Raw genomic sequence first — 14,863 nt, 5'->3', positions numbered from 1 at the left:
TCCTCAAATAAGACTCGGGAAAATTGACAAGGTGGGCAGGTTTTTTTTTTACTTCTAAAGAATACAAAAGAGTATTATCAATATACAAATACATTTGTCTCACCTCATGTGGGAGTCGGGCTTTTTTTTTTTTTCAATTGAAGGTATAAAATTGGAAGCTTTGATGAGGAGAATTTGCCCATAAAGTACAGAGCCCAACTTCACAGACTGGAGATAATGACACCTTGTGGTCCAGACCTGCCTTTGACAGTTTAGAATTCAGCTGACGATCATCTTGTATGTGTCATTTAACCAGATTAAATCTAATTTTTCTTAATGAGATGTTTGTTTTCTAGTTAAGAGAGGAGTAAAAAAACCAAGTATTCTACAACTAACCTGAAAATCAGGTATTAAGTGTGGTCTAGAAAATGGCAAAATACCTTGAGTATTGGATGATACTGGAGTTAACAGATAAACTACTCAAGTTGCAGATGCCGCAGTGTGTCGCTTGTTATGTAGAGAATTTCAGACAGCACATGCATTAAGTATGTGTGCAATTGCATTTTTTCTTTCCAATGTTGTTGGTATGAATTACACTTAATTAAAAAAAATACTGTTCCACGAAGATCTCTACTGTGCTTCTGCAAGACTTTTTCTTTCTTCTGTTTTTTTCTTTTCTGGTGCCCACTATGTGAAGAAAAGCCTTTTTTCCTCTCAGAATATATTTTAATGGTCTAGATTGCCTACAAGAGGGATGAGTTTGGGCCATGAGCTTCTCAAATATGTTGCCATTCATAGTTGTGTTTTCAGTTGCTATAGTTTGTTTCACCCATGTTAAAGGAGAAAAGGTTTTTAACAACCCCTAGATAAAGGGTAATAAAGAAGTGTGGCCAGAGCAATTTTATGAGTCAGTAGATGAAAAAATAGGAGCTAGATGAAATTATGATGACTGTACAGAAGGATTTTTAATTCATTGAAGAGAATATTTCAGATGCCAAATGTGAAAGAATAGCTTTCTGAATTGCCTGCCTAAATAAGCATTTTAAAAGGCAGTTTTGGATATTTGCTGTTTAAATGTTACAAAGGGGGGAAAACAGTTTTTCTACAGAATTTTAAATGGCAATGTGAAAAGTGCTCCAAGAAAGCTGAAGTGTAGGGCTGCTAGGAAGTTCAGTTTCTCCTTCATTTTATACCTTTTTCACCTCTGCTCTCTGTTTTTGAGCCCTTTTTTTAGTGTTTGTTTTTTTTAACCCCTTTTCCCCATTCTTCCAAAGCAATAGATGTATCTGACTTTTTTAAATCATTGATTTTAAATTAATATAGATGAGTAGTCAAAGTGAATGGGTATTTGCTACAAGTTAGTGTGCAATTAAATACATAACGTCTTCCAGCCTTACTGGAGTGTTTTACTGGGAAGGTGTTTCAGAATATTTCTGGATACTTAGAGATGGAGGAGGGATTACTGAGAAGGCAACAGGCATTTATGGTCTGTCTTAAACCTCTTCTTGTTTATTAACTGGGACTCGCATGTTTCCCAACGAGCCACTTAAAAGTGCCGCGCTCTTAAATAATCTGAAATGGAAATTTTCTTTTCACTCTAAACCAGTATGAGTTTTGTTTTCTGTCTTACTGTGTGTATCTTATGTTTCCAGTGCCTCTCTGTTTGTATTTTCTTTTTTTCCCCTTTCTCTCTGTTTCACACACTTTGATGGCCTCTGTTACTTCTGTCTGTGGTCCCGCTGTCAGCCGAACAGGCTGGGCAAGCTGGCGGAGCAGGTATAGTGCTGCATGTGTGCTCGTCGTGTCCTAACGTCAGTCCGGGTCAGCAGTGTCACCCTGTGACAAACGTGTGTCATTTCAGAGAGTTTTCCTGTCATACAGGTGAAAAGACATTACCTTTCCAAAGAAGATTGGTTTTACTCACCTGTAGCTGAAGTACAAAACCTCTTTCTCAAACAAGCAGAAAGGGGGTATAGCAATTATTGAAATAGCTGAATGGTATATTCCTAAGGGTAAAGATCATACCGTTAATCTGGTGTGGCTGTCAGTGTCACCGAGCCTCAGCTGTGCTACAAAAGTACCAGGGAATGTTGTCATAAAATCATTATTACTGTTCTCCAGAACGACAATCTTGAGGCAAAGTGGCCTCATTTTAAGTATTTCTAAAATGAGAAACTGTGCTGGGGGGGAATAGTCACTGAAACTTTGCCCATTTCTTTTTTTTAGCTTAAATATGCATTTCACAGCAGTTTCTAGTTGTCTTTAAATTAAATTCTGCTTGGGGAAAAAAAAAAGGTCCCATGTTGGGAAGTGGGAAACTCAACAGAGTTGGTCAGAAGGTTTATTAGTTTATTATCCTCTGACGGCAACACAGCTCTGCTGAGGCTGGGCCTGGCAGGAGCCCTGCAGAGATACGGGTTGGTTAGAGTTATGTTTCAGTTCAATGTTGGTGCTTTTTCTTTTGATTTGGTGTGTTTTTTTCAAAGTTGACAAAACTGTTATAAACTAGAACAGTTGAGAAAGAGATTAGGCACATATAGGTTTATGCTTCCATGCTTTGCGCTGTGTAGTTTTTAGAGGAGGTGCTTACCAAAATGAAATTTTAAAACATTAAGTTTTAAATTGAAAATTTTTTAAAACTTAAAGTCTTAACTGTATAAATACGTACTACACTTGTGCATTCATTTACTGATTGCATAAACCATCAAAGCTTTATGGAAGTCACTCTAGAAAGGGGGGCTGATTTACTCTGTTTCTGGTAGATGAGGGCAGTACTTTATAAGTGTCAGTAAAAATGGAGAGGAATTTGTGTGGCTATGAGAATGAAACCAGCATTTTCTGGCTTCTGTTTAATTTCTTTCTTCCTTCCTTATTCTTAGGGGACAGCAGGACCAGATCCAACAACAGTCTACGTAGACATGAGAGCACTTCGACATGACAGGTACAGGTTGTGTTAAAGCATTAACTATTTCCTGACTGTAGGGGAGGAAGTTCAGCCTTGTTGAGTTGCACTGGTATGTTGAAATATTCTTGGCAGAAGCTAATCCCTCATCACTATTTACAAGAAACCTCACCCTAGAGAATTCTTGAATGACAGCCGTGTGCTGACATTCCATCTCGCATATTATATCCTTGGTCTCTTCTTCTTATGCTGGGCAACTCTCAGAAATTTGGCTCCGTCTCCTCTGTAACAATCCTTTAGGTAGTGAGAAAAATGCAGTTAAGAGTCCCTCTTAGTCTTCCCAGATCAAATAAATCGATGTCAGGCCTGTACTACAGAATATCAAAACACACACACATAAACACACGTATGTCACCTGGAAATTTGCTGAGGATACATCATTCTATCAGACTTAATTCTGTAGTCATAATTTTCATAGTAACTTGTCTCTTGGTTAACTTAGTTAATGCAAGTGCTGGCAGCACCAGCTTCAGACTGCAAGGTTAGTAGGGTACAAGCATATATGTATTGGTTTCTGTACTTTATGTAGAAACACAGTATCAAGGCTTGGTGTGTTTGCTTTGTTTTTCTAATTGATAATGTTAAATTAGGGGCCTGTATTAACTGGCATCTTTTATGACTGCTCATCTCTGATTTTTGCAAGTTTAAATCTTAGCTATTAGAAGACAAGCTATTCATCGTTTGCACCTGGACAGATCAATGTGAACTACAGACATTTTCTCTTTATTTAATGTATCACTATGACTTGCATGGTGTACATTCCTGCTGAAAGCAAGTTCAGCCACAGCCTCAAAGCTGCTGAGTCAGTTCTGGCCTATGGGTATAGGGATGGTGTAATATAATGTAATGTATAGGAGCCTCTCCTACTGGACGCCTTTCCTGCTGCACTCAGTTCTTGTTCCTGCAAATGTGCCATCATCATAAGTTCTGCTGCAGAGTGTCACTTAATTCTGTTCAGGCTGCTTGCTCTTCACTTCTTGTAATTGCAGGAACTGCAGCCTTAGAGCTCTGTTAGAAAAAGTTACTTATCTCCCCAGAGAGCTGAGTTTCTGATTCTTCAAAGAAACATGGTCTATGGGAACACTGATACAGAAGTTTTGAAGGCAGATAGAAACTCTCAGCTGTCTTACTGCATTATGAATAACTGAGCATAATTGACTGCCATCAAAACGTTTGGTCAGTGCAGCTAAGGATACGATAACACTGGTTATACTGGAACGCAGCTATTTAACTGCTATTTAAGTTCATAAATCCTTATACAAATATATTCTTTTATTTACTCAGGGTGCGTTTGGTAGAGAGAGGTTCTCCGCACAGTCTGCCGCTGATGGAGTCTGGAAAGGTGAGAGACTGAGATCAATCCTTCCTCCTTGTGACCCTTACCTGGGTGGTGAGCTGCTTCAGCTGCATCTCGGTACAGAATCTGTGCAAAGAGCTTCACTTGTCACAGTATATCTAGGAGAGCCACTAGAGAGATCATAAAACAAACAGCTAGTTAAAATGGAGCCAGGTGCATGAAGTGAAGCACTAGGATATGTTGCTGCAACTGAAGAAATCAGAGGCCTTCATGTGAAGGCATTTTTCAGATGTGAAACAAGCTTCAACCCTGAAGCTGCAAAATAGCTACTTAGAGTTTAAATGATTAAGCAGTTTGGTGGGAAGAAGTGGTTGATATCTGCGGTGCAGAGAGGAGTAGAAGGGGGAAAATTGCATTGAATGTTTACTTCTGTGGCTCTGCATTATTAACTTTTCTTTTGATGAATTCAAGTTCTCTTAACTTCTGTTTGCTTCTTATTCAAGATTCTTCCAGGGGTAAAGGTCATAATAGCACACACTGAAACCAAGGGACCTCTGGGAGACTCGCATTTAGGAGAGGTAAAGCTTTGATGCTGTTGCACTTTATCATCAGTGATTTAATATATAAATAAATCATGTTAGACAAATGCCTGTCTCTTAGTGGAACAGCCACATAATGTGGGAAGTGAATGAACTCTACAGAGAGCTGGAGCTGTTTACATACTTGTATGTATGTCTGTGTGGTTTCCCCCTTCTGACCAACTACCGCATGCCAGTACCAGGGGATTACAAGTTGATTAGTCTCTGTCTGACTGGCAACTAGAAGAGCCAGTGAGGATTTCATGTGCTCCCATCAGTGGACAGTAGTAATGAGGTAATTTGCTGTTTGGTTTAATCTTTGTTTTATATACATCTGAGTTTGTATATATGAAGATGCTCAACTAATAGAAGATTGCAGGTTAACAGGCATTTTAGGAGCAACAAAATTGTCAGTAGAACAGATCTTTTAAATCAATAAATGATGCTGCCTGGGTCTGGCAAAATAACCTGTGATTATATGGGAATGATTCCCTTTCATTGTTGTTTTGTTTTTTTTATTTATCCCCTAGATATGGGTGAGTAGTCCGCACAATGCTACTGGTTACTACACAGTGTATGGAGAAGAAGCACTGCACGCTGATCACTTTACTGCTCGCTTGAGTTTTGGAGACACTCAGACCATATGGGCTCGGACCGGGTACCTCGGCTTTCTGCGCAGAACAGAACTCACTGATGCTAGTGGAGGTGAGAGAAAACAAATGGACCTACAGAAGTGTGAGTTTGAAACGCCTTGGGCTAGCGAAGAGTACGCTGTCCTGTGAGTTATCCTGACTTTGTTAGAGAAAAGTGCTGAATGTAACCAGAATTGTTACTTTGTGCATATTCATTCATTATAATGATACTGGGTAGTCATGCAAAATCAGAAATTCATAATGATAATGCCCTTTTGACAGATGTAGAAATCATGTTAATCTTCCTTTACTTTCACTTTGACAAAATAATATGAGCCTATTTGTTAGAAGCACTAATGTAGTTAACCTAGCAAAGCTAAGGCTGAAGGAGGGATAGAGTTGTTCTCGCTGAATTAACTGTGGGGAACTCAAGAAGCTGAGAAGAATATTGCTGGCTTGAGGACAAGTGGGTATAAGCTCATTTTAAAAAGGAGGTAAAGAAAAAGTTAAATTTGGAAATTGGAAAAGTGTTCGTATCGATCAGAGAGATCCTCTTGTAAGAACAGTGGGACAAAAAGATGCTTCCACAATGGGTTTTGATTTGGTTTATGAACTCAGATTACATTATGTGAGAGAAGGGGCAGAACTGGATGACCCAGAAATTATTTTTAGTCTGGTTTCATTTGCTTTCAATCAATAGGCAGAAGTGCTACATGACCCCTTTATTCTCTTTTCTCCAAATGGTAGAGCTTGGTGTGTATTATGGATGACTCATCCTAGGAAGCACCAGGAACATCCTAGAATGTCAGGGATAAGCACGTACGAATGACCACGTTTGTTCTGTAGACCTGACAATGTTTTAAATGTCTGTGCTGTGTTGCAGAGCGGCACGACGCCCTGTACGTGGTAGGTTCTTTGGATGAAACACTGGAGCTCCGAGGAATGAGGTACCATCCCATCGATATAGAGACCTCTGTAATAAGAGCACATAAGAGCATTGCAGAATGGTAAGAGCCTCAGCATTACTTTCCTGTATCCTTTTGTTTCTTCTAAAGCAGCAGAAGTCAAGCTCTGTGGAACAGCATGCTAGACTGAGAGCTTGCCGTGAGAGTGAACTCACCAAAACTTTGCTTAGAAACTACTGCGGTGAGAGTAACTGAAATATAACACCTATCTTTCCCTTGCTTCCATTGCTCAAAAAAAAAAAACAACCCACACCTTTGTCACAATTTGATCTTCATAGTCTGAAAGACTTGGGGGGACAGGGCATGAACAGGACTTGCACATTGGGTTGTTGACTTCCCTGGCAGCATCAGAATGTACACGCTTGGATGTGGTAAACACATCTTAAAGATTTCTTGAATGACATCTTCCAACATGTACGATTCTCATTTGGTGCTGGTGGATGATGTGTGCCATGTGGCTGTAGGTCCTCTTCAGTCTCAAAGCAGTAGTGTTGACGTGTAAGCTTTGGGAGGTGTTGTCTTTCCTTCAGCAATCTCTGAAGATTTACACAAGTACATTAGTACCAAGTACGCACACACTGAATGTGAAATCTTAATGGTTCCCATTTTAGTACATAAGTATGAAGGACTTTTAAATACATTATTTTGTACGTATAAGAGAGAAAAAGACCTCTTACATTTTGTACATGGACAATTAAAATTAAGTGGCAGAGAATATTCCAAGAAGTTTCAGCTGCAATACCTCTTGATTTACAAATTTTTTTCACATTACTGTTATATCACTTGTTCTTATTTATTGTATTGTCCAAGTCCTTACAAAATTGATGTCCAGTGAGCCTCTCTTTGATAACTGCCTTCCTTTGACTATGTATTTTTTTTCTCACCATTAATATTTGTATCATGCCAACAGTGCTGTGTTTACATGGACCAACTTGCTGGTGGTGGTTGTGGAGTTGGAAGGCTCAGAACAAGAAGCATTGGACCTGGTGGCGCTGGTAACAAACGTGGTTCTGGAAGAGCATTATCTCATAGTAGGCGTTGTTGTCATTGTGGACCCCGGTGTTATTCCTATCAATTCCCGTGGTGAGAAACAACGGATGCACTTGAGAGACGGGTTTTTGGCTGACCAGTTGGATCCTATTTATGTTGCCTACAACATGTGAAAACTGAAAATCACATCAAGGCTAAAGCACCAAAATCAAGGGACTTTCCAAATAATAACATCGGAATCCATTTTTTAAAAAGCTGTTGAAGACCTTAGGAAAATGGAGATACTAATTCTTCACAGACCTTCATCTCTCCGATTGCATTTGCTTTCATAAATCCATTGTAACAGTTCTGGCTGTCTTAGGATGAAGAGTTTACTAGAATTCCTGAAGGAAGCTTCTTAGAACTCTCATGGACCAATGTTTTTCTACAATAACTATGAATGTCAGTACTTGATGCACTGCGTAAAAGGACATAAAGCGGGGTGGGGAGAGGACACCAGCTGTGAGGAGGACTCCTGGAAAGTCGTGAGTAACCGTTTGGAGTTCACTCTCCATGTGATTGTTTGCAATATGTTGGCAGTATCTGGGTTGGGACATACTTTCAAGATTGCACACATCTCTACCATACTCTCTACTGTACTGAAAAAGAATTTTGCACATACTTGAGATTTTAAAATGCAGTCTTTTTATTTTAAATCACTGACTCATCCCTATTCAGAAGAAACAAAATTCGTTCCAATCCCAGAGTCAATATAACAACAATTATGCTGCTGTTCAGCTTTTTTGTACCAAGCAAAAACAAATACTGCAACTGTAACAAGGTTACTTATTGTGCCATGCTGGACTCTGTAATGCTATAAACTTTATAATAAAATATAAGTTAATATCCAGTTTTAACTACTTGATGCAGGAGCCTTCACTGCTCTTGCTGTTGTAACTTCATGTTAAAGTTGCTTGTTTTCATAGCTTTAGCTGTTAATTACTGCCCTCCGTAACGCCAAGTATTTGAAAATTCATTCCAAAGCCAATAGTCTCTGAATGGTTTGTAGAAATGTTTACAAAGCATGGTTTTACAATATGTTTTCCCTGAATATCCTGTGCTAAAACTTACGATAGTGATTTGATTTTTAATTTCCCACCATGGCGAAGATGTTCAGTGTTAGTTAGCTTGATCTGCTGTGGTACAAACTTCCGTTTCTTTTAGAGTTGTATTTAGACAGACTTTTTTGTTCAAGCTGAAATATCCAGTTGGTTGAGTCACACGCGACTAATGAAGGTTTTGAAGTTTCTGCCTGATCTAATTCTGCAGTGAACCTAATTCAGAAAGAGATGTGAAGTTACACAAATACTTCCTGTATTTGAAGGTAAGCACGAGACTAGCAAATAATTATTTTTATAGAGTTGTTAAAGACTTTGAGATACATACAAATTTTTTAATAATGAGTGAGTTTGGCAAAAGAGTCAGGTTTTTCTGCAAGGCGATTCTGCCTGGGTCAGTGCCTAAGAAAGATGGGTGTCAGTCTCCTGATACATCAGATTGACTCTTGGTCAAATAAAGTGTAAAATCTTCAACAAAAAGCTTTCATGTATAGTCGTTCTTTGCCCTGATGGTGTTTGACTGTGGTGTATCATACAGCTGCGTACTCTGACTGTAATTATGTACAGAACTTGTGTAACTTATTAAGTACAGCAACCTCCAGCAGTGGACTGTGGGACGCTCCTCGTAACAAAACAGCTGGCAAAAGGAAAGAACTACCTAACCCCAGTTTTAATGTTGTAGTTTTTTAGCAAATAAAGCATTGTAAGATTTTTGTATTGAGATATTGATGACAGTGAGACGAGTTGCCTTGTAAAGTAAATCTAAAACAAAAAGCACATTAAACATTTCAAAACAGCTCTTGAAAATCTGACTCGCTGAATGTCGAAACGTAGGCTGTTAGAGATTTAGCTTGTCCGCAGTACAGAGTTTTTTGCCTGTGGTTCGGACAGTTCAATACCTAAAGACTTCTGAAAAATTTCATTGCAGTTGCATTACAGCTAAAGCAATTGCACATCCTCAAAGCCTGGATGTTCCTGAATTGCCTGTTTTCCGTACTCAAAGTGAAATGTTCTCTGGGCTCTGGCTTTCCTCCCTCACCCAACCTGCAGTGGGTCCTCCCCACATGCACCTGGTGGGGTTCAACATCCCTCCCCTCCGCATGGTGCTGCTTATTTCACACAGCAAAGCCTGTGGTGCCTGCCGGCTTGGCTCAAGGGGGGAAAAGGCGGGCAGAGTGGGCTGTGCCACCCCTCACAGAGCGGGGTGGCCACAACATCAGGTACACACCGGCCCAGTTCAAGTTCAGTTACACAGCCCCTCAGTTCCAGAAGGACAGGGAACTGCTGGAGAGAGTCCAGCGCAGGGCAACAAAGATGCTGAAGGGAGTGGAGCATCTCCCATGTGAGGAAAGGCTGAGGGAGCTGGGGCTCTGGAGCTGGAGAAGAGGAGACTGAGGGGTGACCTTGTTAATGTTTACAGATATATAAAGGGTGAGTGTCAGGAGGATGGAGCCAGGCTCTTCTCGGTGACAACCAGTGATAGAACAAGGGGTAATGGGTTCAAACTGGAACACAGGAGGTTCCACTTAAATTTGAGAAGAAACTTCTCAGTGAGGGTGCCAGAGCCTGGCCCAGGCTGCCCAGGGGTGTTGTGGAGTCTCCTTCTGTGCAGACATTCCAACCCACCTGGACACCTTCCTGTGTAACCTCATCTGGGTGTTCCTGCTCCGGCGAGCGGATTGGTCTAGATAAGCTTTGGAGGTCACTTCCAGTCCCTGACATTCTGTGATTCTGTGACAGGAGGCACCCGCTCTGCTGAACCTTCTCCTGTGCCAGGTAAAGCCTCTGTGAATTCCCAGCAGTGGTGTTGCTAAGTTAGGATCAGCATTTCTGACAGAAACATGCACAATCACATTGTGTCACTCCCTGCTCTTGCTCCTGTTGCTCGCCAAGGGACAGGACGGCCTTCTTCATGTGTCACCAGCTCTGTTGGCATTTGAGCCGCGTGTTACACCTGCAGCTCTTTGCTGCTGTGATGCTGTGCAGAACTGCTGGAAAGACTTGGTCTTGGGGATGGATTCCTCGTCCCTGTGAGTACTGCTGGTCAGTGGGGCACGTGGGACTTGGAGACCTGCCACACAGCCTCACCTGCAGCCCCTTGTGCTGCAGCATCAGACACCTCTGCTGAACTCTGTTCTACTCGAGAGAGAGTGTTGTGAGAATCCCGTCTACCCTGCCTAACCTGGGGGTGCTCTGGGACAGACAGTGTCCCCATTCGTTGTCCTCACACGCTGCCTCAGGTCCGTCAAAGTGTTGGAAACAGTTGAACTAAGCAAGAACTGATGAGGATGTTAAAAATGTGGTGGAAGTAACTTGAATGCAAAAGTTGTTCTCAACAAATGAGCACTACCCTGGGATGGCAAAACTGCTTTTGTAATTCTGGATGGCATACAAGTTGTTATCTTCTATGCATGTCTCTGCCTGAGTGTCCTGTTTCACAGCTTGGGGGACGCAGGTAAGAATAGCAAGTCCGAAGACATCATTTTGCACGTGAAATCATTAAGAAATGTGGAATGAGGTAAAAACAACATGTTGGGCATCTTTGTCATGAATTTGTCACTATAGATGTTGCTAGCCCTGAATGCCTCACTCACAGGTACTGCTGAGCTGGATGGCAAGTGCAGACTGAAACAGACAGGAGCACAAGCTTCAGGGAAATTGTCCTGGGTTTCATTTTGGCTTTGCAAACGCTCACCAGCGCAAGCCCCTGGAAGACCCTGGCAGCAGCAGCCACATCCTGCACAGCAGCAGCCGTCCCACAGCGGTGCATAGCGCTTCTTTGGCCTCACAGGTACCTCTCCCAGTTTGGACAACCAGGCAGAGCGTGGTGGTGGCAACAGCTTTGAGCTGTTTGGCCAGCTACAGTGATACCAGGGTGGAGATGAAGGGTTGATGCCCAACGAGAAACGCCGGGGCATGAGCCATAGGTGCATCTTCCAACCTTCCCCCAACAGTGCAGGGCAGCTGCACACAGCACAGGACAAAAGACACATTTTTCACCAGAGACCAATTATGGCCCAGAGACCAAAACAACATTTTATTCTCACTGTTTCCACACACTCTGGAGGCTGTGCCTGGTCTGTGTTAAAGCACTGTGATCACACCGGGTGGATCCCCCCTTCCCTTGTGCTGAGCCTGGAGACCTTGCCCAGGCACATCCTCAGCCCAGGAGCTGTCCCCAGCCCAAGAGACTCATACACTGTTGCTTCCAGTTCTACAGGCTGCTAAAAGCAGGAGGATTCATCAACAAGAGAAAAGCCTGGGCTATTAGATGGTTATGCTTTGCCTTTCAAGCCTAGGGTGTCTCAATTTGCCAAGAAATGCATGAGCTCTGCTGAACCCCTGTGATGGGACAGAGACTGTGCTGCCTGGGTTAGTACCATGCACAGGGCGGTCAGAGCCCATGGGGATCAACGGGAGCCTTTCTGTTCAGCCCAGTGGGCTCAGAACCAGGCTCCTGTAACCAGCCGCTCTGCATCACCGCCTCCTTCAGCCTTTGACCTTCCCTTTTCCCTTTGCAAGCAAGCGTCGATCACAGCGTCTGCCTGCCTCCAGCGCCGTGCACATCCCTCTCACAGAGCAGCAGGGAAGGAGCGTGAGACAAGGCATTCGACACCACATCAGCTTTTCTGAGCCGTGCAGGTGTTTCTTGTTCACAAAGCTGCAGAACTTAATAAGCTGCTTAAAAATCTAGCACAAGTTTAACTCCAAGGAGCCCCTAATCACACCCAGTCTTTCTCCCGGAAGAGTGATGCTGCTCTGCATCTCTCCAGCATGAGCAGGAGGTGCTCACCTGCTTCCCAGCAGCTCACTCATGCTCAAAGAACTCATGGCAAGCAGCGGTGACCATAGCAATGAAGGCTACAAATTCCTGGAAGTCACACTCTGCGTCCCCATCGCTGTCCAGCGCCTCCATGACTTTGTCCACAGTCTTCTGGTCTTTGATCTCCTGAAGGAATAGAAAGAGGCAGCCAAAGCCAGGGGGGTCAGAGCGAGGCTCAGGCTGTAACATGTCCTCACATCTTGGGTGCCCTCACGGCCAAACCTCTGCTCACACACAGTGAAAACAGCTCGTGGCTGTTTCCCGTCTGTCTTGGGACACCACCCTGTGCCTGCAGCAGCATCCACACAACAGTGGCCCTCCTGAAGCGGGATCCACAGCCACAGCTGCGTGCAGGGAAGGGACATCTTGAGCCCCTTGGGCTGAGGCTGTCGCACCTTCCCAGGGAAGGACATTTGCCTAGTATCCAACCCCAAACCCAGCCTCCAACACAGGCTGTTGCCTTTGTCCTTCCACCTGCTGCTCCTGCAGAGTTGGAGCAAAGTGTTTAAGCCACTGCTGCATGAATAAATCCCTTCACCTGCACTTGGTTCCCGTGGGGGATGATGGAGTTAGCAGAGCCCAACATCTGCTCGACACAGCTCCTTGAGCCCAGCCAGGCATGCTGCACAGGGACAATACTTACGCCAAGAAAATGGGTCAACTCGTTGTTAATGAGTTCCTTCAGTTCTGATTTCTTCAGCTTGTGCTTGTTCCCCTCCTTCCCTGAGTACTGGTGGAAGGCATCAATGATGGCGATCATGGCCTTCTCCAGCTCAGACATGGTCACAGCGTGGCCCTGAGGGCAGAGGGAGTGATGGGTGCATTACCCTGTGCAAGCTCCAGCAAATGCCTTTTGCTTTGCAAGTGCAACCGCCCTGGGGCTCCCCCCCCGCATCAGGAATATTAGACCCCGCACAGAAAACATGCTGCTGAAAAGCACCGCGAGCAGCTCTCGCTTCAGGGAGGAAGCTCCTGAGAGACCTTGGCTCTGCCTACAGGAGCTCTCAAGGAGAGGAGAGCAACAATGTGGGGAGTGCCCAGTACAGGACTGGCGCACACCAGGAGCCAACACATCCCCTGGGACTGGCACGTGAGTTTGGCACCTTGGGTCTCTCTGTGGGCAGAACGTAGGAGAGGAAATGAGAGGAGAGGCTGCAAAGCCCTGGGGGCTTCCAGCAAGGTGTTCCTGTGTTTTCTGCATGCGTAGAGCTGGACAGCAGGCGATACGTTGTCACTTCATCTCTTTGGCTCCCACTGCTTAACCCATTGCTCTGTTCTCCTTGCTTGGGAGAGAGACTGGAGGGGGATTCATTTCTGCATACAGAGCTTCAGAAAGGTTTTGCTGTGCCCTCAGTCATAGGCACTGTCGCCTCTGCCTTTCTTGCCTGCAGGCCTGTCTCCACCCAGGCAGGAACCAGTTTTGACGTGTGCCAGCAGGACAAAATCAGCACATCTTTACCCTCCCTCCTCCCGCGCTTGGTCTGGAGACCATCTAGGGCGTGTTAATAATTGGGATTGCAGCATTTGCTGCAGATTTCACAAACAAACAAACCAAAGAGGCTCTGACCAAGAAGGGGGAGATGCAAAACCACCTTCACAAAAGCTGTTGAATGCAGTGATGCTGGGGGGAACAAAAAAAAGCCTTATTATGTGGCATTTGGTTAATTCATACCCCACAGATAAACATCTCCTGCCCTGCAGCCTGACTCTTGTTTCACCACCACAAAGCCCGGTGTTGAAGGCACTGAATTGCATCCTACGGCCTCTCAAGGTGACACCTTCCTCCATGCAGCAGTCGGTGTCAGAACTGCAAAACTGGTTCCAGTCAGGTAGGAAATATTCCTGAAGTATTTCATGCATGCATCCTAATAGCCCTTCGCGTGCCTGTGCTCTGCCTGCACCAGGCTGAGCTGGCTGCCAGCGCCGCTGCCGGCTTGTCCCTCGCAAGGTTGCGGGGCGTTTCGCTCCCCGCTGGCCTCTGCTGTTGTGGCAGAGCTCGGAGCTGCCACAGTGCCCCCATGCCAACTCTCCCACAACCAAGCGCCTGCCCCAGCATCCCTGGCCTCTCTCACCTTCCTGCTGGCAGCGGGGCTGCGGCACAGCAATGCGATGTGGCTGCGGCACAGCAATGCGATGTGGCTGCGGCACAGCAATGCGATGTGGCCAGGCGCTCCAGGTCTCTCTGGCTTCTTATTCCCAGGGGCGGAGAGCCCCAGGCCGTGCTGCAGTGCTCACCCTGCCAATGGCAGCCGGAGGCGGGGGTGTCTGGAGCCGGGCACGGGGCCCGCGCTGCGCAGCCAACACACAGGGACGCATTGACTCCCTGCCAGCCCACGGCCGTGGGAGCCATTGAGGAGAAAGCATCATTGTGCAAAAAAAATAACTGGGCAGTCAGCAGGAGAGCCGGCCTGGCGGCATCGCTTGTGCTGCCGCTCTCGTCCACAGTAAAAGCAATGAATTGTGAGCCGTGACTGGACAGGCGCAGTCAGGGCTGGGCTGGGGGCCCCAACACCTGCCCCAAGGCACCCCACAGCCAGAGC

At 44.7% G+C, this 14,863-nt stretch overlaps 2 protein-coding genes across 3 annotated transcripts in view; one reads left to right on the top strand and one right to left on the bottom strand.

Annotated features, from left to right (window-relative positions):
• The window catches only part of DIP2A (disco interacting protein 2 homolog A), a 106,667-nt gene extending 97,446 nt beyond the window's left edge, over nucleotides 1-9,221 (top strand). For both annotated transcript variants that reach the window (XM_082056273.1, XM_082056272.1), the window contains exons 33-38: nucleotides 2,859-2,920; nucleotides 4,226-4,283; nucleotides 4,742-4,816; nucleotides 5,347-5,521; nucleotides 6,332-6,455; nucleotides 7,324-9,221. In XM_082056273.1, the coding sequence (XP_081912399.1) occupies nucleotides 2,859-2,920; nucleotides 4,226-4,283; nucleotides 4,742-4,816; nucleotides 5,347-5,521; nucleotides 6,332-6,455; nucleotides 7,324-7,576 (747 nt within the window). In that variant the 3' untranslated portion in view covers nucleotides 7,577-9,221. The remainder of the gene's footprint in view (nucleotides 1-2,858; nucleotides 2,921-4,225; nucleotides 4,284-4,741; nucleotides 4,817-5,346; nucleotides 5,522-6,331; nucleotides 6,456-7,323) is intronic.
• Nucleotides 9,222-11,551: 2,330 nt separating this feature from the next.
• On the bottom strand, nucleotides 11,552-14,463 carry S100B (S100 calcium binding protein B). Its single transcript, XM_082054918.1, has 3 exons — nucleotides 14,396-14,463; nucleotides 12,967-13,119; nucleotides 11,552-12,449 (listed from the first exon to the last, which is right to left on the bottom strand). Exons 2-3 carry the CDS (start codon nucleotides 13,102-13,104, stop codon nucleotides 12,309-12,311), a joined length of 279 nt encoding a protein of 92 aa, XP_081911044.1. The 5' UTR covers nucleotides 13,105-13,119; nucleotides 14,396-14,463; the 3' UTR covers nucleotides 11,552-12,308.
• Between the last annotated feature and the right edge of the window lie 400 nt (nucleotides 14,464-14,863).

This window comes from Streptopelia decaocto, assembly GCF_964273445.1.
Source record: "Streptopelia decaocto genome assembly, chromosome: 6".
Lineage (NCBI taxonomy): Eukaryota > Metazoa > Chordata > Aves > Columbiformes > Columbidae > Streptopelia > Streptopelia decaocto.
The sequence above is the reverse complement of the archived record's forward strand: the minus strand, read 5'-3'. Positions and strand labels throughout refer to the sequence as shown.

Bases quoted from the DNA above. Each gene is read 5' to 3' on its own strand.
- S100B (XM_082054918.1), bottom strand. From the start codon at position 13,104: ATGTCTGAGCTGGAGAAGGCCATGATCGCCATCATTGATGCCTTCCAC. The intron at 12,450-12,966 runs GTAAGTATTGTC...CTATTCCTTCAG, and splicing joins AGTTGACCCATTTTCTTGGC to GAGATCAAAGACCAGAAGAC.